Here is a 26,848-nt window from a genome sequence, read left to right as displayed (position 1 = left end):
GAAAACGTTGAAACCAGTCGTGCACTCTGCTACGGGATAGGCAATCATCGCCTCATATGTTTCATCAATTTAAACGTTTCGGTAAAAGTTTTACCAATCTTAAAACATAATTTAATATTGGGTCTTTGTTCGAAGCTCATTTTCGCACCGATAACACAAACATACTGGCACTTAAAACGCAATAACTTCACTTCCAATCAATGAAATGTTACTGGACAATCGATAAAGAGAGCCGATTCTAACGCACCAGTCGACATATAGATGACGCCACCAGGTCAAACAGTCCTGTTTACTTTGGAACACACAATGTACATATATATGTATATACATACATTAGCATAAAAATGTATAATATTTTGCGTACCTATTTATTTATTAAATAGTGTTTATTTCATCCCCCGCATATTTTATTGAGTGGTTTTTAAAACATATTCAATTGCTAAACATTTTAGTACTTAATTTTGACTTTAGGCCCTTTCTTTTAAATTTTTCACGTTTTTCACATATTAAAAAAAATGAGGATACGGCTGGTTTTATCAAAAATGTTAATATACAATCACTTACGCTCTTTTAGCACATGCTAAGGTTTTGCCCATCCCTGATCATGAGGAAGAAGAGGGGGCAGATGACAAAATAGCAGAAAGTGCCAACCAAACCTTGTATATGTTTTTGTAATAAACAATGGTTTTGTAACAATTGGGCGGCTAACAACCGCAACGTTTATATTCTATTAATTTTCATTGAAAATATTACAAAAATGACAATTACTGTTTATGAGAGTTTCATACTCGCATAGCTTCCGTCTGTCACCTCCATATTTGGATCTGATTAAGTGCGCAGTTAATCCGGATCAATGCTGCCGTCTGTCAAGGCTATTACGGCATGTTTGCCAAAATTGTGTTTTTCCCGCAGAAACGAGTTTATTCTCTTAACGAGATTGATAATTAAATTTTAGTTTTGATGGTTTTCGTTATGAAAAATTATAACTGAAAACCTAAATGTGTGCAAAACCAGGTATACAAATTGAGTATTGGCAACATTGATCAAATGTGATCACAAGAGAACAACTGCAACTACGTTGTCACTACGGAAGGGCGGAAAAGAATTCACTAGTTGCACTATTAGCCAAGATGTGGTCAACGGTTACTTGAAAATGTCGTATAAAGTCTTTATAATGAAATAGATTCAGAAGAAAGCGCACAAAATCAACTACTTCTTCTGTAAAATAAATTCAGGGTGCTGGCATTTCCAGAAATAAATTTAAAATAAATTTGTTGGACTCGCATGGTGACGATTCAACAAATAATGGCACTGAATTAAATTTCAATATTGACTAGCAAAAGCCAAAGCCTCAATATAAAGCAAAGAACTTGACACCTTTGATGAACCAGCTAAAAACAAGTCGCCCATTTTATGAGTTCTTTGGCGATGGTGCAGGTGTAGGAAAAAGTACTATTCTACACCTGGAACACACATCAGCATTCGGAACAGGCAGATTTACACTTTCCTGAATATTCTCTTTACATGTTAGTCAGTTTAATAGTTGTTTTAGGTCCCTTAGCAATGGCATAATGCATTCAGTGTATGTATTCTAGATTTCTCGATTTAAAGTTAATCATAATTGTAGAAATATCGATAGTAGGCGCTCGCATATTTAGTTCTGTTTATCCGAGATTAAAAACAATTACAAAACAGATACATATAGCTCTTCAGCTGGTTCCCCTTTGTAGGAGTTATTTAAATACTTTTGATTAGAAATAATGAGGAAAAAAGAGGATCAGGCTTTTGATGACGTATCACTAATTGAAACTGGAGCAATTAATTTCGAGAAAGGTCTTGATGAAGCCACACATTTATCTTGGTCCAATGAAGAGAATGAATTTAAGTAAAAATGTGTATATTATGGAAAAAGTTAAACATTTCAAAACTTCTGAAACTCGTGGATTGCTCTATAAATTGATACTAAGAACCTCCGCCAAATATATGATTACAGTGAATATATACTGGACAACTTATGAAAATTGTTTTCCATTGATCTTTTCCATCAACTCTGTGAATTATATTCTTCGAATCTTCTGTTAGTTTGATAGCGTGTTCAAAAAAGCCTCATCAATTGAATATATGTACATATCAGAAGACTGCAACGAGTAATACAATTTTGTTTATAATCGGGTATTGATCCGTTACTCTGTCTGATTCTGTCAATTCGATTCATGTACACGAATCGAACCGTTTGTTGTCAAATCAGCGATAGAGAACAACTTTGAATCAATAGCGATCAGCTTATATCTGATTTGTTAATGAACGTTCGCATTAGCAGAAAATTCCCGGCTATGGTACAATAGTTATGGTTCAATGATTAAAATGATAGACAGCGTTTGGTTTGTATATTATCTCCTAAACACTGATTTACTCGTGTACTTCTGTTCTATATCTAATACATATGTGTGTATATGCACATGTTATATGTATAATGGGAATTCCATCGAGTACACACATACAACAAATGTGTGCATATAAGTATGTATGTAGGTACATACGTACTCGATGGGATTTCCATTGTTTACGCATCGAAAATTTGTAACATGCGCACATTTTCAAAGCTGATACATTTTTTTCCACATATGATTCAAATCAGTCCAGCGGAAAATTGATGTTGTTTGCTGTACTTGTAGATTTACTCGTAGTTTACCCGCTATGAACTGACATGATACGATTTAAACTGAAGCCAGCCATACCGTTTACTCGATCGTGATTGCCGTGAAAGAACAGATTGTTCGTGTTTGGTCAACAATGTTGCCTATGATGAATTGAATTGATTTGATACTAGTGTTTTTGGAACGAGTGTTTGTTCTGATTTAATCGTACTTGTGGCAGCTCTCTGATACATATACATATATGTATGTATGTATGTTGCTTTCAGTCGAGCTACACTTCATATGGCTTCTTTGTTAACGGAATTTTAATTCCATTTAACAAATTTTCTCAATCGGATCCTGTATATAGGGAACTTATGAAATTGAACACAACTATTGCTCTGACAACAAGTTTCACTTTTGTGATTTCCCGAACATCAAATTTTATTCCATAATGGTCAGAGTCTCCACGCTCACATTATCATTCAGATATCTTATGTTCAAATATTGATATACCAGGATTTTCTCCAATTAAAGAACTGACGACAGATAGCACGGAAACAAGCAACAGAAATAAATGTAATTAACTGAGGAAGCACTTCCTACTCTGCGAGAGTATAAAATGTTCGGATACACCCGAAAGGGCTAATCTTAGTTTTTTCGATATAAAGTCAGCCATGCGATCTGAAGGTTTAAAAATTTATAGTCCAATTTCTGGCATTTTTGCATAAAAGATGGCTTCCGTAAAGACTCTATTTGGCACATTTTCACACTGTAACATAAGCAAATCGGGATAATATTATACATTAATTATTATTAAATATTAATTACATTAATATAATCTTAATTGAGATTGGTAATGCAATCCAGATATAGTATATGAAATTTCAACTAAAAACAGTGTGGCAATTCTCACTGCCCAGGTGTATTTATTTAATTAGTTTTCAACATATCCGTTATATCATTATATGGGGAGTAAGCGTGGTTTTGATCCAATTTAATTTTTTTCACTTTATAAAGATGTACTGGAAAGACTTGCTCCTAACACATTTGGTCGCTTTAGCTTCAATGGCATGTGTGATATGTACTTACAATCTATTAAGGAGCGTTTCACGGTCATTTCTTTACTTTTTTAACCCCGGATGACCGTTAATACTTCGATACCCTCTACCAAATAGTAGTTTTTAAATTGATTTACGAATAAGTTATAACACTTTATAAACTTTAGGTAAACGACAACCGCTCTGCCAATGAATATATGCAGCAAGTTTCATCAAGATATCTCAATTTCTATCTACGCTATCATCATCTCATCATCCTGATCATATAATATGCTTATGCACATCTCTATTAGTTCAAGGTGTTACAAATAACCGTTAGGTGAACAAGAGTTTAACTCGGTGGCAACATGCGAGAGTATAAATAAGTATGTAGATCCAAAACAAACTAAAAATTTTGAATATTTGCAGTGCCAACTTGTAATTTGATACAATTGCAGTTGATTAAATCAATAAAGATATTTTTAAAGCTCAATAATCTAACTATATACATCATGAGTTTAATGAAGTCGTTCTGCAAAAGTGGGTTACGTATTTCATATGTGACATTGAATTACTTAATTTAAGGTATTTACAAATTCATACGTACTTATGTATGTATGTAAACATTTCTTATGCCTAAATTTACAATCAGAGTGTGTCTTTTCCATCCTTTTCATTCTTTCCCTGAATATCTTTACCATATTTATTGTCCTCGTCACAGGAAATACATTTTATTATAATTCGTTGCTGATCAGTTCCGCTTTTGGTTGAAATATAAACTGGAGAACTGTCATTTTTGGCTTTCTCTTGTATGCAGTCCACAACGACTTTATTCGGAGTTTTATCCATGGTGATTCTCTCCCGAAGTGAAGTTTGCGCCACCTGTATTTGTGTCTCCATGGTACTACGTTTCCAAATATTTTTGCCCTCTACTAAAGTAAAAAGAATAAGTAAAAGTACGCATATTTAATATTGATTAAAATTATAATGCAGTTCACATACATGGCATAACATTGAAAGCAATAAAATAAAAATGTTTTAAAAGTTTAACTAAATTTTTTATACTCTTGCAACCTGTTGCTACAGAGTATATTATTTTTGTTCACCTAACGGTTGTAAGTATCACCTAAAACTAAGCGAGATAGATATAGAGTTACATATTTATAAATGAACAGGATGACGAGAAAAGTTGAAATCGGAGTGAATTACTGTTTTTCCGTCCGTCCAGCAAGCTGTAACTTGAGTAAAAATTGAGATATCTTGATGAAACTTGGTAAGACTTCCTTAGTACAAAAAATTACGAGCTCGTAAATGAGCGTATTCGACCACAAAACGCCATTAACCGAAAACTTATGAAGCTCCATAACTAAGCAGTAAATTAAGATATAGAACTGGAATTTTGCACAGGGTATCGCAGTAGTAGGGGGCACCTGTGGCAAAAACTTTTAAAAAGTGTAATGTCCATATCACCTAAACTAATAAATCTACAACAACCAAATTTACCCATCTTAAAAAACATAAAAACTCCTACCGTCAATGTGGAAATGGATAAATGTATGTATAACGGTACTGTTGGAGACTCTGAAACGTCTGAGATGATATGAGAAGCCTTTATGGGAGAAGGGATTAAAACACTTTTTGGTGAAATCACCATCAACGGCATTTCGACCAAATTTAGTATGTGACATTCTTCTCATATTCCTATGTCACGGTGTAAAAATGGGCGAAATCGGATTGTAACCACGGCCACTTACTATATAACACAGTGTTAAATTCCATTTGATTTTTTTACTTTCCAGTGTACAAATCAGGAAGTAGTCAATTTAACAGTAGAAAAATTTGCACTAATAATTCATTTAAAATATGCCACTTTAGGACAAAAAACTGTGCAAAACTGTTCAAGCCCCTTCTTCTTCTTCTTAATTGGCGTAGACACCGCTTACGCGATTATAGCCGAGTTAATAACAGCCCACCAGTCATTTGTTCTTTTCGCTTCGTGGCGCCAATTGGATATTCCAAGCGTAGCCCGGTCCTTCTCCACTTGGTCCTTCCAACGGAGTGGAGGTCTTGCTCTTCCTCTGCTTCCCCCGGCGGGTACGGCGACGAATACTTTCAGAGCTGGAGTGTTTTCGTCCATTCGGACAACATGACCTAGCCAACGTAGCCGCTGTCTTTTAATTCGCTGAACTATGTCAATGTCGCCATATATCTCATACAGCTCATCGTTCCATCGAATGCGATATTCGTCGTGGTCAACGCGCAAAGGACCGTAAATCTTTCGCAGGACTTTTCTCTCGAAAACCCACAACGCCAACTCATCAGTGGTTGTCATCGTCCAAACCTCTGCACCATATAGCAGGTCGGCAATTAAGTATGAGTGACTTATAGAGTTTGGTTTTTGTTCGTCGAGAGAGGACTTTACTTTTCAATTGCCTACTCAGTCCGAAGAAGCACCTGTTGGCAAGAGTTATCCTGCGTTGGATTTCCAGGCCGACCTTGTTTGGTGGTGTTTACACTGGTTCCAAAATATACGAAACTATCTACAACTACAAAGTTATGACTGTCAACAGTGACGTGAAAGCCAAGTCGCGAGTGCGACGACTGTTTGTTTGATGATAGGAGATATTTCGTCTTGCCCTCGTTCACTGCCAGACCCATTTGTTTTGCTTCCTTGTCCAGTCTGGAGAAAGCAGAACTAACGGCGCGGGTATTGAGGCCGGTGATATCAATATCATCGGCATACGCCAGCAGCTGTACACTCTTATAGAAGATGGTACCTTCTCTATTTAGTTCTGCGGCTCGAATTATTTTCTCCAGAATCAGGTTGAAGAAGTCGCACGATTGGGAGTCGCCTTGTCTGAAACCTCGTTTGGTATCGAACGGCTCGGAGAGGTCCTTCCCGATCCTGACGGAGCTTTTCGTGTTACTCAACGTCAGTTTACACAGCCGTATTAGTTTTGCGGGGATAGAGGCAGCTCCTTTTCGTGCTGTCGAAAGCAGCTTCGAAATCGACGAAAAGGTGGGGTGTGTCGATTCTTCTATCACAGGTCATTTCCAAAATTTAGCGTATGGTGAATATCTGGTGGGTTGTTGATTTGCCAGGTCTAAAGCCACACTGATAATGTCCAATCAGTTTGTTGACGGTGGGCTTTAATCTTTCGGTAGAACCATATATGCGATATTTAGGTGGCTTATCACACGGTAGTTGGCGCAGATTGCGGTTTCTCCCTTTTTGTGGATTGAGCAGAGCATACTTCAATTCCAATCGTTGGGCATGCTTTCGCCCGACCATATTTTACAAAGAAGCTGATGCATGCTCCTTATCAGTTCTTCGCCGCCGTGTTTGAATAGCTCGGCCGGTAATCCATCGGCCCCCGCCGCTTTGTTGTTCTTCAGGCGGGTAATTGCTATTCGAACTTCTTCATCTTCGGGCAATGGAACATCTGCTCCATCGTCATCGATTGGGGAATCGGGTTCGCCTTCTCCTGGCGTTGTGCGTTCACTACCATTCAGCAGGCTGGAGAAGTGTTCAAGCCCCTAATTACCGAATATGTAGACCCCAATATTTATAGTTGACTTTTGACCGAAAATTTCGGTCGATGTATGTACAATTGAAATTCAGAGATAATCTTTTACTGGCAATAGTATCTCTGTATATTAAAAATGGGTTGAATCGGGTCAATACTTTCTTGAGCCCCCATATGCCTAATATAAAGATTTTCCAACTTCCGGATGACTTTATGCTGCATTTACCGCCCAATATTTATGTTATGTGTAATGACTAATCGTGTTTACTCATAACAGTACATCTTTGTTTCTGAAATAAATGGAATTAGTCGGAAACTTGACCTCGCCCCCATATAACTAATATCAGGATTTTCGAGCATCCGGATGACTTTACTCCATATGATTGGTGATTCTATGTGAGGTACCTTAATGATACCCAGGGAACATTTTTTTAGTATGTGACATAATAATAGTTAATAAATAAAATAGAACGATACTACACCAACTCCCATATTCTACGTATTATGATTTTCGTTTTGTTAACAAATCTTATGCCGAATTTGTCGGTCACTGTTTGAGTTATATATAGCAAATGTGTATATAAAATTGCTTAGATTTAGATTTAGATTCTGTACCTCTGGTTGACACTTTATACCTTAAGATATTTCTCTTGCTTTGATTCCTGCAAGTTGCAAGAGTATAAAATGTTCGGTTGCACCCGAATTTAGCCCTTCCTTTCATAATATTAAAAAAAAAATTAGTAATCAATTGGTACATTTTAATTGGTAGATTTTTCAAATGCCGTAATGAATAAGTTATAATAAGGCAGAATAACTTGGGGGACAACTTAATTCACCATACAATAGTTTTTCTGTGAAGTGGAATTCGTTATATGCAATTCATAAGAGTTTACGAATACTGTTTTTCCACGAATTTTCGTGACCGGTTTTAACAAAAGTTTCCAAACGCGCACGAGAAATACAGACATGAAATGGTTATGTGATTTAAAAACGGAAAGCCCCTCAAACAAATACGAAAGCATTAACATAAAATTTCAATTATGCGACCAAGAGAAAATATGTACCTATACGTTTTTGCCTTATAAAGTTTTGGTAATAAATTGTGTTGAGCTTAGTAAATCTACATGCATATATAAAAGGAAGTCGTGTTAGTTACACTATTTATAATTCAAGAACGGCTAAACCGCTTTGGCTGAAAATTGACATATTGGGAATAAAGTCTGCTAAGTTAGATATGAAGGGGGATGTATTGCCCTGATTTTACCTATTTTAGGCATTCTTATCGGCAAATGATTTTCTCTGAAATTGAAATGACATACATATATATGTATGTCGATTCCTACTCAAGGTACAGCTTGCACGGACAACCCGGAATTCAACTCGTCTCGTCATCCTGAACATTTGTGTACGTACATATATGTACATATGTAATTCCATATCTAACCCGATTAGTTTAAGATGTTATGAACAAAACCTTAATGCTCTGTAACAGCATGTTGCTAGAGTACATATAAAAAGTTATTATGTACCTTTAATAGACTTTTGAAAACTGTTTTTATTTGCAATTAAATTCGGGGAATCCGTCTTGTGATTGACTGCACCATAGCAACAACAACATATGATCCTTTGAAAGTACAATCGAAATCTAAAAAACAAAAACAACACCGTTAATAATAAATTTAAGTATAGCTACGAGTATAAATTTTGTCACCTTTTGTTCATCCAATAGTATATTATTGGATTTACCATGGCATTTGACATAGCTAACCAGTAGAACCCCAAGTACATATGTTGTACGTATTTGGCGGATGTGATATCGTTGTTGTGGTAAGCATAGATGAAAAACATATGATATGGCAACCAGCATATTGCAAATATTAGAACGATGGCAATAAACATCCGTACCACTTTTCTTTTCGACTTCATCGACTCCATTTGACGATCAATGTTTTCTCCAATAGAACGGCTTCCCCTATAATAATACGGATGGTTACAATGGATTTAAACACACATATGCAATATTGCAAGGAATGTTTGAATACCAGAGAACACGACCCATTAAGGTGTAGCATATTAGCATGACAACCATTGGAATACCATAGGTGAGTATCAGGATTATGATGTTGTAACTGCATTTCAAAAATATTTGGCTTCTTAAAAAGATATGTATATACAAATTAGTCAAATTTAATACACACGCATAATCTGATATCGATGTTGGATAGCGTCCATCTGGCCACAGCATAAAGCACACAGTTCTCGATTTGCCGTTGTAGTATCTGGAAATAATCAAGGCGATACGTATACAAAAATAATTGTTTTAGAAATCTATACTCTTTTATAATGAAATAAACTAATTTTTTAAATATTTATTTCTCTTTGAAATCGACACTGCTTCTGAGTGTTCGAAAATTGATAACAGATTATAAGATTGTTTTGGTTGTAATTTTCGATCAACATAAAATGTTTAATACAATTAATATTAGTATATTAATCGTCTATTCAGCTTTCATAATTTCATATATAATGAGAGTGGTTCAATAAGTGGTTCATTGTTCTCATTTAGATATTTTAATATTACCTTTTCGTCATTGTGCTTGAGTACAGTAAGCAGGGCGCTGCTAGCAAACAACTTATAACCCATATTAGTAACAGAATGATCCGTACTTTTCGTCTTGATGTTCGTCTCTTCAAAGGGTGAACAATTGCAAAATATCTGCAAGAAAATTTAATAAATTTATTAAAATAACAGGCAAAATTTTATTAATTGTGAAGAAAGAATTATTTCAATATTTCATATTAAACCTAAACCTACCAAAAACGCAACTGTAGGAAGCTGTGCACTTGAAAACAACCCCATACCATGCAGCATAAACAATATGCAAAATGCATACAAACATATATACATATGTATATGTATGTACATATGTAGTATATAGTATACCATTGCATATCTCATCATCTGGTTTTACAAACCAAACAATTAAATTGATTTAATAGATACTTACTTTCGACAGCCGCCTTTATACACATTTTTTTTATAAAACGTTAAAACCTTTTGTGCCCTTGTCAACATTTCGAAAGTAGTAAATGTTTTACTCCGTTTGATTTTGCCTTAATAAGGCAAAGCCCCTACAGTCTCTTGCATGGGGTTTAATAATTTTGTTCGGCTAACGGTTTTTCTCAACAACTGAGATTTGAACTTTTTCCGGGTGCCGAACTGTTTGTCTATAAGTTTTTCCGTGCAAAATACATCTTGAGTAACAATTAAGGGGTCCCGGTGGTCAAGAATTTTCAAAAAAGCGATTTTTTTTTGTTTGATATGTAGTTCGAAATTATCGTCCTTTAAGAATATACTGTAACATTTTTGGAAGAATATTCACATTATTTTAGCTTCTACAGCCGTTTTAGCCGGTAGCGCGCGGTCAAGGGGCTCAATGCATGCATGCTTTGACGTCATTTATCTCAAAACTACTTTTTTCGGCGTGCCGTTGATGAAAAAAAACTATCCATCCGAATCACTTGAAATTTTAATATGGTGTTTATAAGATCAATATCTATCGCTGGGACTACGATTAAATTTTAATTTTAAGAACTTCCATTTATTTTCGATCTAATAGCCCTGACAGACGACAGCGCTAATATGCATTAGCGGGCTTAATTTACATTTATTTGCGCATTTGATCCATGTGCAAGTTTGTAATGCACACGAATTTCGTGCATTTAGCTGAATTTACCAAATTTGAGTAGGCAACACTGCTCAAAAATGACTGATGTTTGCTATTTTTTGACAGATGTCGCTTGAAGCCTGCCGCCTCCTTTGCATTTACAGCATCAGAGGTAAACAGTTTTATATTGCTAATTAAATTATGCGCAAGTATATTAACAAACACAAATTTTAATATTTTTAGATGGCAGAAAATAAACAACACACAGTTTGCTATCCATTTTTCCAATATTCTTAACTTTTTCGCACACTTTATTCGTATTACAATGAATTATTACTTTTAATTTCACTCTATTATCTTTTAATATAGTTAATAATAAACGAATTTTTTCGTAAAACGTTCTATTAATAATTTCCCTTATTCATTTTTACTTCACTTTTTTTTTTAAGTAAATAAACAAAGTTCTGAAGAGTCAAAATCAACAACGGCACCGGGGGTCATTTTTTAAGATAGCTTTTTTGGACGTCATTTTTAATATTGTTAAAAAAAAAATTTTATTTAACAAAAAAATATTTTTGTACTTTTCATAAGTTTATAAATAAACTGTAAAAATTTTAAATCGATTGCTTTTTTTTTAAACCTTAAAAAAAATCCAGAAAACAACCTTAATTTGAGGGTTCTAGACCACCGGGACCCCTTAACATACATATGTGTGTAGGTACATATCATGCGGGTCCACGGGGCTTAGATCAAAAATAACAGTTCGTTGCCTTTTATTGTTCAAGGAAAATGTTATTTATGGGCTAATGTGTAACATATTTATGTATGTATTCCGTTATGTTATTTACAGTTTTAACAGTTCGGTTCCTTACCTATCCAGTGATATAGCCACAAGGGTAAATACCGACGTCGAGACAGTCACATTCGCCATGAAATTATTTATTGTGCAGTAAATAGAACCGAAGGGCCAATCCGAATTCAGCATAAAGATGAAATTGAAAACGCAGTTGAGCGAGGACATCAGCAAATCGGCTATGCTCAAGTTGAGCAAAAAGTAGTTTGTTACAGTGCGCATACTGCGATGACCTTTGGTAAGGATCCGTCGGAAGTATTGCGTAGTAAACAAATACAGAAATAAAACATTAAATTAACACAAGCAATAGTTCATAGTTTTAACCTAATGACTGATTTATTTTTATTATCAGCATAATTAATATACAAACTTTAGTAAATGGCACTATTTTGTAAATTGAAAAATGTGTAATTTCGGATTTTTTCTCTTTCTTCTAGAATATGGAACTCCTATATGAATTATCATAAACATTTTTCAATAATTGAGTTAACATTGATTTTAAAACTGTACAAATATTCTTTAGTAATTAACGAAAAACTGTATTATATTTACAAAGAGAGACTGAGAGAGCATATGTTTTTGTTGTAATACCGATCATTCTTTCTCACCAGAAAACGCTAATATCCATACATACGTATGTATATAACTTCTAAAATTATATACTTTGTCTAAAATAGTTTCAATACATATTAGGGGTATTCTCTTGCTCTTGCAAGATTGCAGATTGCAAAAATACTATACCAAAATATACAAGAGCACGAGAGCACCCATTGCAGAATCTAGTGATATATGAACGGCTGATTCGGTGAATTTAAACGCTTTACAAGATTACAAAGAGAGTATTTTCGTTAATTTTGGAGTTAAAATTGAGATATATCACTTGGCCTGATACCAATGAAAGACAAAATATCGTTAAAACAACGTACAATGAGCTGCCGCATTGCATAGGATATATTGATGGTACTGAATTGAAACTTGCAGAAGCACCAGTTGTTAACCATTCGGCTTATTTTTCAAAAAGCCGAATCTATTCCATAAAAGCACAAGTTGTATGCGATTATCAATTAAGGATTCGGCATGTAGTAGCGGGACACTTTGGTAGTGTACACGATGCTCGCATGTTTCGTACCAGTGCTCTCTCCACTCAGGAAGGCTCACTTTTTTCTTCTTCTCAATGGCTAGCAGAAGATTCTGCTTATCCATTGCTGACCACTCTTATCACGCCATTTCGAACAAATTCACAACAAATGGACTATTCAAAGCGTAAAGCATTCAACTTGCGTCATAGCAGATATCGCGTGAGGATTGAACATTGCTTTGGGATTCTAAAAGAACGCTTTGGCAGCCTCAAAGAATTAAGAACACGTATTCAAGACGAACAAAGTCATATTCTATGTTCTAACTGGATTATTGTTTGCTGTATATTGCATAACATCTTCCGAGCTACTTCTAACGATATTGAATACGTAGACAATATAGTTTTCGATAACGACGAAGAATCAGATGAATTTCCTTCACATGAAAATGGCCGCCGAATAACTGAGGCAAAAGCCAAGCGCATATATTTGTACACAATAATGTTTGGTGATCAATAAAACGTTAATTAGTAATATATGTATGTTATACTACTGGTATTAGGTATATCAACTATATTTTTGATATAACTATTTATATAAGTTCATACTTACAAAACCTAAAGAAATAATCTAACTGCCATGAATAATCATAAATAAATACAAATGTTATTTAGTATATTTAATTGTTTTTATTTTCATATTTTTTCAATTTCAAACATTGCTACTCTTTCTTTCATTTTCTAATTCTAACATTTTGAATTTTTCCTCAGTTTCTATTTTTTTTTTCAACTCTATATCTAATTTTTTGACTCAATGTCTAACTTTTTTTTCTTGAATTTTCTTTTCCTCCTCGAATTTATACTTATCGAACTCCAGTTTTTTCGCTTCCATAGCAATTTTTTCTGCTTGGATAGCCGCCAATTGTCCAACGGATGATTTCGGAGGACGAATTGACCGTTGGCATGTTGATACCGGTGTGGAGATCGGTGCGATCGGAGATGCGGCATTTGATGGCGCAGCAGGTACACATTCTTCCAAGAATTCTGCTTCGAATTCTGGTGCAGGACTATCTGGACATAATTGAGGCGAAGGAAGGTTGCTTTCAACCAGTAACGGTTGCGTGGCCGGCAACCGCTTTTCAAATATATCCCTCAGCTGGTCGTAGTATGGACAAATTTTAGCAATTTTTGCTGAAATTAGTAAAAAAAATGCTTTATTTACAATAAATTTAAAATATCTGTATAATACTAACCTTCGATGGTTCTGCCGTCAGCTCCATCTTGTAGTCCTGCACCAGTTGACGCGAGCCAGTCATTAGCTTTACGGTACTGCGCCTTCAAATGCCGGACCTTCCACCGCACCAGATCCCATGAGACATCCAACTGCGAGTTATGTAAAAATCGTTTGTAAAACAATTGCGCAATTGGAGCCTGAAATAATAGAAAACCGAATTAAATAAAAAATAAAAAAAAACGTATCAACTTACCTCAAATTCGGCCTCTTCCATTAAAAACTCTATTATAGAGTGCACCTCACTCTCCTTCCACTTTTTGTTTGGCTGCTGCCTTTTCCTCTTCGCTGGTGGCGCAACTTCGCTATTCATATTTGTGGAAAACTGTAAAAATTCTTTAGAAATTAAAAAGAAATTTTAAAATCTATTTAAAACTTACCTTTCTCAACAATTTAACGATGAAATACATATGTCTTTATGTAAAATGGCAACTACAACAGGGTTGCAATTATATTTTTGCGTGACATTGCACGCAAATATACATAGGTTTTGGTCTGACATATTTTACAGCCCTTGCAAATATTTTTCTGCGTGTGTTTGTTGTTGTGCCGTTGTAAATCTGCAATTCTTGCACCGTGCACCGGGTCTTGCAAGAGCAAGAGAATACGCCTATTATAAATAGAATAAAATTACTTGTAAACTTTCGATCATGCTTAAGTCTTTAAGTTTTACTTGATGTATTCCTTTAAGTTAACTTCGAAAGGGCGAATGAAAAGAAGTTTTCCCTTGTCAGAAATACCAACAGAATTGTTCTCAGTAAAAACGATTTGATATTATTTGGAATTTGGATCGTAGACAGAAATTACGGGTTAACGTTTATCTCTTGCATTTATACTATATAAGAAGAATTACACCCAACTCTTTTTTTACACGGTTCTTTTTACACTGGTTTGAAGTTACACGGTTGAAAAAAAAATTGTAAACAGTAGTTGTCGGAATCAGAATTGAAACCGATCAAAAAAAGCAGTAGGTGTCATGAATTCAGACATTATTGGGTTGATATTCGAAACAGAATTTTTTTCGGTTTTGGGTGTCACAGAAACCAATTTTATCGGTTTTGCTGATTTGAAATGTAAGTTAAGAAATCGAGTTATTTTATTGTTACGAATTGATTTATCTTTATTTCTATGGAAGAAAACATAAGAATAAAGTACGAAATGTTTTAATTATTGAGTTTTCGAAAAAAAATTCGGACATTTAAGAAGGGGAGCCGCTTTAGAGGCTTGATGTTTTTTTTTGGGAGGGAAAGAAATAATTGATTAAAGCGAACTTTTTAGGGTTTATAGTTATATATTTAAACATCACCCGAACATTTTTTGGATACGAATTCTTTGATATTCTGCCTTAGGGAAGCGATTGCCCGATGCATCTCGCGTATGCATTTGTCGGACGGCGGAAAGTATGCAGGTCGCAATTTCTGTCGGAAACAAAACATTTAAAGAGATTCATATTTGTCAATAACTTATGTTCAAGTTAAACTAGGGAAATTTCAAAAAATAAAATTCTAAATTTTTTAAAAAGTGGTTTTCGACCAAAAAAATGTTACTTTATGATGCTTAAACATATGTTCAAACTTAAATTTTGTTAATTTTTTTTAGTTTAAATAGAAGATAGTTTAATGCCAAAGATAATAAACTTTGCCCCAATTCCATACGTTTAGTTTTTTTCAATCCTGCCCGCCAATTAAGAAAAATCGTAAAAATGAAAAACCGAGTCAAAGTTTTCGCTTTCTGCCCAAGCGCTCATATATCGCAATATATATATGCAATTCATGCACCGTGCTAGGGTTTGGCAAGAGCAAGAGAATAAAATTAAATTAAATTAAAAATCTTGCATTGTCTGGCAAGAGGTGAAGGTTCAACATATGCGGGCAAGGATTTTGGCTTAAACGAAGCTACTATCAAGGCCATTAAGGAAAATGAGAATGAAATACGGAAATCTGTCGAAAGTCTTCTTCTTCTTAATTGGCGTAGACACCGCTTACGCGATTATAGCCGAGTTAACAAGAGCGCGCCAGTCGTTTCTTCTTTTCGCTATGTGGCGCCAATTGGATATTTCAAGCGAAGCCAGGTCCTTCTCCACTTGGCCCTTCCAACGGAGTGGAGTTCTTCCTCTTCCTCTACTTCCCCCGGCGGGTACTGCGTCGAATACTTTCAGAGCTGGAGTGTTTTCGTCCATACGGACAACATGACCTAGCCAGCGTAGCCGCTGTCTTTTAATTCGCTGAACTATGTCGATGTCGTCGTATATCTCGTACAGCACATCGTTCCATCGAATGCGGTATTCGTCGTGGCCGACGCGCAAAGGACCATAAATCTTTCGCAGAACTTTTCTCTCGAAAACTCGCAACGTCGACTCATCCGTTGTTGACATCGTCCAAGACTCTGCACCATATAGCAGGACGCGAATTATGAGTGACTTATAGAGTTTGGCTTTTGTTCGTCGAGAGAGGACTTTACTTTTCAATTGCCTACTTAGTCCGAAGTAGCACCTGTTGGCAAGAGTTATCCTGCGTTGGATTTCCAGGCTGACATTGTTGGTGTTGTTTACACTGGTTCCCAAATATACGAAACTATCTACAACTTCAAAGTTATGACTGTCAACAGTGACGTGAGAGCCAAGTCGCGAGTGCGACGATTGTTTGTTTGATGACAGGAGATATTTCGTCTTGCCCTCGTTCACTTCCAGATCCATTTGCCTTGCTTCCTTGTCCAGTCTGGAGAAAGCAGAACTAACGGCGCGGGTGTTGAGGCCGATGATATCAATATCATCGCCATACGCCAGCAGCTGCATACTCTTATAAAAGATGGTACCTATTCGATTAAGTTCTGCAGCTCGAATTATTTTCTCCAGCAGCAGATTGTAGAATAGGTTGAATCGGATCAGTACTTTCCTTATTCCTTATATAAATATTTTCGAACTTCCAGATCTTCATGATTTTGAAACGTCCAGCTGACCTTACTCAATTTTTGAACGTATATGTACATATATATTTATAAAATTGCTTGAAAATATGTTTTTAAATATACTTGAACAATGTAAAAAATTTATGAAATCAGCACTTCCATTTCTATGTCCAACGATTTTAGTTTACTTTTCGGGATGGGAAGCAAAATATAGTAATAAAACTAAGTGATTCTATGGTCTTCAAAAGTTAATATGATACCAAATTTGATTTGTCAAAGTTAGTGAAAGAATCTATTGTTCTCTTAGTGAACAATCAACATAACATATTCGAGTCTCGGTTGCTCGACAGGCAAACGTGGCACGAATGGAATATGGTTCGGACATGCTGACTATTAAAATTTAAAGGGAATGATATAAGAACTCTAGAAAGAGAGAATTAAATGTTTTCTATGGGATTGTAAAGCTCTATGTAGGAAAATTATAGCAATTATCGGTCGAGGGTTACGTGACGAGGTCCCCCAAGTTGTGCAGATAAAACCTTTCGTAGTGATGAACTTTATCTGGGGTGGTTCAAAGAGGACCCAATAGAGTTTAGGGGACTCTACTAACAGTGGTATCACAATGGGCCTCTTAAAGGCCACTCCACTTACCTACCTACCTACCTAGGTGGTATCCAATGATGTACTACAATCGGTTTAGTAGCTTAGGAGTTTACCCCGGAGAAAACGAGACTCGGAATTTTTATATATATATGTAGATATTTACATTTTTAGTAATAATTCATATCGTTTACAGAGCAAAACAACATATCATTATAAAATTCGTAATTGAGTAGTTTATTGGTTCGCTCCATCGTATACATAAAATGTATTTTAGAACATTTCCTATCAGATATTTGAGCAATTCACAACCTGTCGTAAAGCATCGTAAAAACGTAAAATTATAAAAAAACAAGTGTAAAAATTTATAATTTTACGATTTTACGATGCTTTACGACAGGTTGTGAATTGAACAATTGTCAAATCATAAGCCGAATAAAATTTTGTTTCAATATGAGTAATTTATATTTTCTATAGTTTTTCCTTCTCCTTCAAACTTAATAAAAGTGGTGCTATATTAGCTCGCATTATGCTTGATGATATACTTGTATGTACATATGTAAAAAGTGTATAACGAACATAATTTAAATATTTTTAAATCGAAATTGTGGTATCTATTATGTAAGTCTTACCAGCAACAATCCACAAGACAATGCAGTTTCCGGCAATTGCCACAAACAGCATCATACCAAAGATAATCGCCCAAATAGTTTTTTGTTCCCATGGCAATTCGTACGGTCTCGTCGGTGACGGAAATAAGCATTCGGTTAAAAAGTCCCTGTGAAGACAAATTTTTTATTCATACAAAATATATTCAAAGCAAGTTCGAACTGTAATATTATAGTATATAATAAAATGAATATTTCATTAATTTATATTTTTATACTCTCGCAACATGCTGTCACATACTTTTTTGTTTGGTTCATCTAACGGTTATTTTAATTGTTCAAATTAACCACGATATCCATATAATGAGAATGAGGACAAGGGTTAAATTCTGCATGTTTATTGTCCGGCTGGGTATAATCGAATTATACCCACGTCTACTCATTATATAACGGTTATGTTGAAAACTACTAACAGTGCGATAACTTAATAAGGGAATACGAAATTTAAAATTTTAAACATTAAAGGGCTTCATAGAAGCCGGTATACAAATTGGAAAGTGATCGTGACACCACTCACCTTCGGGTAAAATTCTATATCTCAGGAACTACTTCAAACATTGCACAAAGATCACTCTATCTACAAGCACTTCTACTTTGCATATACTGCAATCCATATAATCTTTATATTCTTGTAAAATGTTGCTATAGAGTATAACATTTTTGTTTACCTAACGGTGGTTTGTATCATCTAAAACTAATCGAGATATATATATGGACATATATATACAGTTATATAAATATAAATAATCAGGATGAAGGGTTGCAATCCTGCGATAACTTGAGTAAAAATGTGGCATCGTAATCCTTGTCTAAATAAAGAGGTAGCTAATGCAGATTGGCGCAATCGGGCGATAGCCTCGCACACAAAATGCCATTGAACGAAAACTTATAAAGTGCCACAACTCAACTCTAAATTCAGAAAACTACTATTAAATATTGCATGTGCCATAACAATCATTGTAGAAACCTACAAGTAACAAATCCTATCATTTTCACCCATACATACGCAGGCGAAAGCTAATAGAATGACAGAAATTACATTAAGAATGCCATGGAATGAGGGAGACTCAGGACAAAAGGCCAGGCACTTCATTAGGGTTTTTTAAATATTCTACTACATACTAAAACTGTCAAATGCCTTAAATAAGGCAAGAGTGTGTTGCCGTGTTACGCTATACAATTTATTACTTTAAGTACGTTTTTGTTACATTTTCAAATATATTTCGATTATTCAAATTCATAAATATTAAATTTACCTAGTTTTGATTAAAATATTATTAATTGTATCAAAATATTGGTAAATCTGTTCTATTTTTTTTTTTAATTTTTGAAGCATATATCTACTTTTGGTTTAAATTATTACAAACAGTTTTGTTTAGTGTTGTATATATTATATAGGTGAAAAGAGGCTTCCAGGGGAACCTAACACCCAAAAAATATCATTAACGCGCCTTTACTGCAACCTCTTTACTATATTTAAGTCATTTTATTTAAATCTCTGTGCCGATAAATTAACTATTTCGATCAGGTGATCTCAGCTGTTGACGACATTGATGCTCATCGCAGAATCAGGGATAAAGGGATGTCCAACTTATTCCAGTGTGAGAGCGCTTCAAAATTAGAGTTTTTTATAACATTTTCCATTATGGCCAGATTGGACAAAATAATAATTTTTGAACATTTAAATTAAAACTCCCCATATTTAGTACGAATAAAAATTACTATATAGTGGTTAATTAATATAGAGAGAAACTATTTAAATCAGGAATAAAGGGTTGTTAAACTTATTCCAGTGTGAGAGCGCCTCAAAATTAGCGTTTTTTATAACATTTTGCATTATGGCCAGATTGAACAAAATTACAATTTTTGGGCATTTATCAAACCAATACCCAACATTTAGTACGAATAAAAATTACTAAATAGTGGTTATTTATTATATGGAGAAACTATTTACATCTTTTTAAAGAATAATATAAGAACTGACTTTCGTCCTTTCTATACCCAATAATAGGATTTAAGCTTGTTAGCTCTCAATCATTAAATGTTTTTAATCATTTTCCCTTGAAAATATACTATGATGCTTCAAATTACAAAACCTTTCATCAAATACCTTTAAATTTCACAAATTCATTTAATTTTCATTTTTATAAGTGGTCTTGAACGATGCAACTAATCCCTCCGTTTACATATTTTTTTGGTAAGATTTCAATCTGGCCATCGCTCGTTTCCAATTGCTAAACGTCAAAACCTACTGAACTCGATTAGCTGTCAAAGTTCAGTAGGTTTTGACGTTTAGCAATTGCTCTCTCACTTCCAGTGAGAGAGGAGTTAAAGATCTCTGATTTAAATCTTTTCTTGGTATGTTAAAAGAACCGACTATTGACCTTTCAATACCCAATAAAGGGATTTTAGCTTTTTAGCCCTCAATCAATAAATGTTTTTAATCATTTTCCATTGAAAATAATACTATGATGCTTGACATTACAAAACGTTACATAAAATACATTTAAATTTCACAAATTCATTTAATTTTTATTGTTTTGCATTTTTTATAAGTGGTCTTCAACAATGCAACAAATCCCTCCGTTTACATATTTTTTTGGTAAGATTTCAATCTGGCCATCGCTCGTTTCCAATTACTAAACGTCAAAATCTCCTGAACTTTCACAGCTGATCGAGTTCAGGAGGTTTTGACGTTTAGCAATTGCTCTCTCACTTCCAATGAGAAATAAGTAGGGCATCTCTTTATCTCTGGCAGAATGGTTGCGGCAATACTGACATTGCATCATTGTGTAAACCTACAATGCATTGCATACAAATTAAAGAGCGGGAATTTACTTCATGTCGGAATTGTACAGTTGTGTGAACAAAAAGAGGTAAAAATATTTTGCAGGTTTTAGAGTTTGGCATTAATATTTGTTTTTATTTGTATAGTGGGAAATTCTGATCACAGTTAGGAAAAAATTATATAAGTTATACTTGTATCTAAAAACAATGTTATTTAATAAGAAAATACCACATTTTAAAACTTCGCAATACCATGGCAGCAAAAGTTGGTTTATTTACACTTGTTTTATTATTTGTATCTGACTTTGAATAAAATTATATAAATAAATAATGTAAATGTTATAAACTCACTTTGCATCATTAATGTTGTCTAGGTTGTCCTTATTCTCTATTATTCCAGAAAGTAGATTGATAACTTCCGATCGATTCAGGCTGCTCAATAGAGATGAATTTACAATAGTGTTAAGTCCGAAACGCCTGACGGCGAGTATTGTACAATTCACTAGTAATTCCGTATCCACGATGTCCGACATTTTTGACAATTAACCGTACCTTTACCGCACAACTAAATAATTCGTCTTTTAACTATATACATATATATGTACATATTTAGATATGCATATAGCAAACCGCATTTTGAAAGTTCGTTTTATATTTTCTTGTGTATATGTATGCAGAAAGACAGTTATTTTTATGTAATGTGTAAAAGTGAATGAACAATATACAATAATAATCTAAGATAGTGTCACTTAAAGCATAAGGGCTAAGTTCAGGTGCAACAGAACATTTTGTACTCGAGCAACTTGCAAGAATCATAGCCAGTGAAATACTTTAAGGTGTAAAACGTTAACCAGTGAGTCGAAATCCAAGCAATTTCATTTATACACATCTATATATAACTATGAAAAAACTTTTTGGACTACCCAATAGGATAGTATTTTATTTTTTTCCTAATATCACATACTATTAAAATGCCACATACTAAAAAAAGCAATCATATAGAGCAAAGTTAGCCGGATGTTCTCTTTTAGGCACACAGTTAGATTGTTATGAGTAAAACACGCGCTCGCATTTTCTTTGAGATAACTCACATATTGGCCGATAAATGCGGTACTAAGGGAAGTATTAGTCCGATTCAACCCATTTGTTACCTAAAGACGAACCATTGTCCCTGAATTTCAAATATTCCGTACCTAGGGGCTGGAACAGCTTTTGTTGGATTTTAACAATTTGTGGTCGTAAGGTGGCATACACTCAATGCATTATTCGTGCAAAGTTTTATCCCGTTATATGAATTGCTTTTTGATTTGTACACTGGACAGTGAAAGAATCAAGTGGAATTTAAAATTGTGCTCTATGGGAAGTAGGCGCAGTTGTAGTCCGTGACGTAGGAATAAGTGAAGAAGACCACGTCCTTTTGTCGAAATCGGGTGGTCGGGTCCCGAGAAAGGGGATTTCACCAAAACGTGGGCGGAGCCACGCCCTTGTCCAATTTTCACACCGGCCCTTATAAAGCCCTCTTAGTAGTTTTTAAAAGTACCGTTGTATGGGGTGTGAGCGGGGTTATCTCCCGATTTCATACATTTTCACACTATCGGTAGGAGTTCTTATAGGATTAAAGTGGGCGAATTTGGTTATTGTAGCTTTATTGGTTTAGGAGATATGTACATTACACTTATTAGAGGACCACGCCCACTTTTTCAAAAGTTTTGCCACAGGTGTCCCTTGCTACTGCGATTCCCTGCACCAATTTAGAGTTTTATATCTTAATTTACTGCTTTTTATGGTACTTTATACGATTTCGATTACGACCATCTACGAATTCGTTTCATCAAGATATCCTCATTTTTACTCAAGTTACATCTTGCATGGATAGTCGAACAGACAGACGGTCCGACAATCACCCGGATTTCAACTTTTCTCGTCATCCTGATCATTTATATATACTTATATGTATTTGTATAACCCTATATCTATCACGCTTAGTTTTAGATGATACATACTATACCTTTCGGTGAACAAAACAGATATACTCTGTAGCAACAGGTTGCAAGAGTATAAATATACGTTAATGTAAATATTAGGATCAATCAATCTACACAAATTACTCATTCTCGTAAAATAATCTGCGGTTAAACAGTGGAGGATGGAGGCATGTGTAGAAGTTCATGCAAGTGAGGAAAGTTCTCTGATCGCCATTCACTTGGGAGTGGCCAGAAACGATTCTTTTACATATGACTCAAGCAGCTCACGACTTCCGCTCTTTGACCAAGTATCCTCTGGGTATTCTAAGAACATCCGTTTGAAGGCGAGCTAAAGTGAGAAGGCGAAATATCCCCTCCGCAGGGTTATGCGTTGGGTTTGGGACCCGCCACGTAAAAAATCATACCAATGAAAAGGAGCTACAAGCATAGGATGAGTGAGCCCCCTTTGATGACGACCATGCAAACAAAATAAGGACTACGAATTGAGGGCATGCACCTGGAATGTCCGGTCCCTTAATTGGGAACCAGCTGCCCAGCTGGTTGATGTCCTCGTGAAAATAAAGGCAGACGTCACCGCCGTCCAAGAAATGTGATGGGCGGGACAAGGACTGAGACGAGTAGGTCCTTGTGGCATTTACTACAGTGGCCATATAAAGGAGCGCAGGTTTGGTGTGGGATTCGTGGTGGGAGAGAGACTCCATCGCTGAGTACTATCATTCACACCGGTGAATGAACGTCTAGCCACAATCCGCATCAAAGCGAGGTTCTTCAACATATCACTGATTTGCGCCCACGCCCCGACAGAAGAAAAGAACAATGTGACCAAAGATGCCTTTTATGAGCGCTTGGAGCGCACTTATGAGAGCTGCCCCCGCCACGATGTCAAAATCGTGCTTGGCGACTTTAACGCCAGGGTGGGCTATGAAGGTATCTTTGGCACTACGGTCGGTAAATTCAGCCTCCATGACGAAACATCCCCAAATGGGTTGAGGCTGATCGACTTCGCCGGGGCCCGAAATATGGTTATCTGTAGTACTAGATTCCAGCACAAGAAAGAAAAGCCACCAACCAGATCGATCATGTTGTGATAGACGGAAGACACGTCTCCAGTGTTCTAGACGTGCGTACGCTCCGAGGTCCTAACATCGACTCGGACCACTATCTTGTTGCAGCCAAGATTCGCACCCGCCTCTGTGCAGCAAAAAACGCACGTCAACAAACACAAGGAAGGTTCGAGAAGCTGCAATCACAACAGATAGCCGAACGATTTTCTACTCGGCTTGCACTCCAGCTCTCTGAGAGCACTCGTCAACAGCTCGGTATAAGGGAATTGTGGGACGGCATTTCAAACTCCTTACGTACAGCTGCAACCGAAACTATTGGTTTTCGGAAAATGCAAAAGAACGGCTGGTACGACGAGGAGTGCCGTGTCGCAGTGGAGAGAAAACAGACTGCCTACCTCGCAACGTTACGATCGACCACAACACGTGCGGGATGGGATAGGACCAAGTGGAGAAGGACCTGGCTTCGCTTGGAATATCCAACTGGCGCCACCTAGCGAAAAGAACAAACGATTGGCGCGCTGTTGTTAACTCGGCTATAACCGCGTAAGCGGTGTCTACGCCAGTAAAGAAGAAGAATCAGTGGAAACGGCATTGACGTGACTCTATATGACCTGCAGTTAAAATAATAAAGTGATTTCATTTCGCTATAGTGACATATAGTGCAAAAAAGAACGCGGATATTTATTTATTTTAGACTTATGACAAATTGAAAATTAAAATTATGGTAGATTTCACTGTTCATACAAGTCCAACACATAAATAAATATGGTACATACCTGGGAATGATAACAAATTTATTTTTTTTTACCGCAAAATGAATCTGTGTAAATTCATAACCCTGTTAAATTTCAGTATTCGTCTTAGAAATTTTAAATTTATTTTACTGCATTAAGATTTTTCCCAAGAAGATAGTTCGATGTTAGGCACTTAACGAATAATTCTCTCAATTTCTCAATTGAATTGCAGGTGCCATTGAAAGAGTGCAGTAACTTCTAAAATGCAGGTCAATGCAAATATTTCTAAATGTCTACACGTAAGTATATACACATACATTTGTCTATACTTCGGATATCAAAATATGAAAAAGTTGGTGGGGTGTTTTTTGTTTCTAATTCTCCACTAACTTTTTTTCTCACTTTTAGGTAAATTGTAACCCTGTAATACGATTTTGTTCGTTAAAATTTTGAGTTTTTCTGCCCCAACTCTCGCTATAATATAATTATTATATAAGGAATTATAAAAAATGTGTCCTATACGAAATATTGTTTAATATAACGAAATTGCATATATTTGGAAGTCACATTAAAAAATTCAAATAGGTATTTAACAAATTTTTATCAAATTTTGCAAACGCTTAGGCATTCATATCACTTTGTGAGTCTTCTACTACATATACATATATTTTACTAATAAAAAAAGAATTAAGAACTCAAAATTAAATTGTAAGATAGAATAAACAAAGAGGACAAATTTTTGTTGTAATCTGTATTTAATTTGTTTTGAACTTCATTTAATTAATTCAATGTTAGTTCACTAAACATTGACGTTAAATTTTTTTTGACAGACATTATGGCGCTGTAAGGTGTTTGACACATCTACCGTTAGTCTCTTCTTCACATCTTTGATAATTTCGTACTTAGTACGTCTTCTATATACATATTGTCAATAGAATGATGGTACCAAAGTTGATGATTTGATGACAAAAACAGCGAGAGCAGAGCCTGCTCGCCAACATGCATTGCTCCTGAGCACCAACTTCTTATGAATATGTATGCACAGAAATATTATAACACATTTGTATATATGTACATACATTGTATGTACATACATTCGTGAGTGTGTATGTACTTCAGTATTTATGTGGTAGACTGCAAAGTGCGTTGGCGTAAATTTGTAAATTTTGGCACTTCATTATTTTAAAAACTTCAACTTCGATCAAATATTAAGGCATATTTTAATGGTTTCATCACAAATTTTCTTTGTTATCACATTAACCTAATAATATTCTAAACGCATACCTATGTACACATTTGTAAACACATCACAGAAAGCTCGTTAAAGATTTGATTATGGAATTTATTCGAAACAAATAAAAAATTTGCACAATTTTTCTTGGCAATTAACTTTTTTGCTTAACAGCAATTAAAATTGGATAAATTGTATGCATTTTATGAATATAGCACGAACGAGTCTCTGTCAAACTTTCATTTTCTACTGAAATTCGCGAATTCGTATTCGTGAGTTTTGCCTCTGCTAAAACCTGTGGTCACGTTAACCATAATGGAGCTGTTTTTGAGTCATCTTTGTATGCACATTTTTATTGTACTCTTGCTTATCCACACATTTAATGTTGCATTGGCTGATTTGGTTCCCGTGAGTCGAGAGTATGACTTTTTATATCTTTCAATTGCTTCAGAACACCACAAAAATTTTCATCCTTATGACTTTACTGTACTCATGCTCACATGCATCTGTTGAGAGAATGTCTGGCTACTTGTTGGAAATTTTTGAACGAGCTTCCTATCATCTTTTATAGGAACTTTTTACGGAAAAAGCTTCGCTTCTCTATATTACATACCTATGTATATACCATGTGTTCTCTGCACTTACCCTTACATTATCAACTGGTTGTTTTGTGCTTTCACAAGGATATGTATGTACGTACGTATTTGGATGTATTAGATATTACAAATATATATGTATATGGGTTTTCAGATATAAAACTGTATAAATTTTAGTTGGTCATT

At 35.2% G+C, this 26,848-nt stretch overlaps 1 protein-coding gene across 9 annotated transcripts; it reads right to left on the bottom strand.

Moving 5' to 3' along the window:
- Nucleotides 1-4,089: 4,089 nt before the first annotated feature.
- Nucleotides 4,090-26,561, bottom strand: LOC120782267 (tachykinin-like peptides receptor 86C). 9 transcript variants are annotated; one of them, XM_040114441.1, is made up of 11 exons: nt 26,120-26,561; nt 24,878-25,093; nt 21,404-21,710; nt 18,230-18,375; nt 11,744-11,957; nt 9,785-9,919; nt 9,402-9,482; nt 9,246-9,332; nt 8,915-9,175; nt 8,733-8,848; nt 4,090-4,608 (listed from the first exon to the last, which is right to left on the bottom strand). In XM_040114441.1, exons 3-11 carry the CDS (start codon nt 21,583-21,585, stop codon nt 4,325-4,327), a joined length of 1,506 nt encoding a protein of 501 aa, XP_039970375.1. In that variant the 5' UTR covers nt 21,586-21,710; nt 24,878-25,093; nt 26,120-26,561; the 3' UTR covers nt 4,090-4,324. The 9 variants fall into 9 exon arrangements, with proteins under 9 accessions (XP_039970375.1, XP_039970384.1, XP_039970379.1 ...); XM_040114450.1 differs by having other exon boundaries at nt 4,090-4,605; XM_040114445.1 differs by having other exon boundaries at nt 21,404-21,637.
- Nucleotides 26,562-26,848: the final 287 nt, after the last annotated feature.

Source organism: Bactrocera tryoni, chromosome 1 (assembly GCF_016617805.1).
Source record: "Bactrocera tryoni isolate S06 chromosome 1, CSIRO_BtryS06_freeze2, whole genome shotgun sequence".
Taxonomy (NCBI): domain Eukaryota; kingdom Metazoa; phylum Arthropoda; class Insecta; order Diptera; family Tephritidae; genus Bactrocera; species Bactrocera tryoni.
Note: the sequence above shows the minus strand (reverse complement) of the source record. Positions and strands in the feature narration are given on the sequence as shown.

Excerpts from the sequence above, each read along its gene's own strand:
- LOC120782267 (XM_040114441.1), bottom strand. The coding sequence starts at position 21,585 with ATGTCGGACATCGTGGATACGGAATTACTAGTGAATTGTACAATACTC. Across the intron at positions 18,376-21,403 it reads GACAACATTAATGATGCAAA|GGACTTTTTAACCGAATGCT; the intron begins GTGAGTTTATAA and ends TTGTCTTCACAG. Across the intron at positions 8,849-8,914 it reads TACTATTGGATGAACAAAAG|ATTTCGATTGTACTTTCAAA; the intron begins GTGACAAAATTT and ends TTTGTTTTTTAG.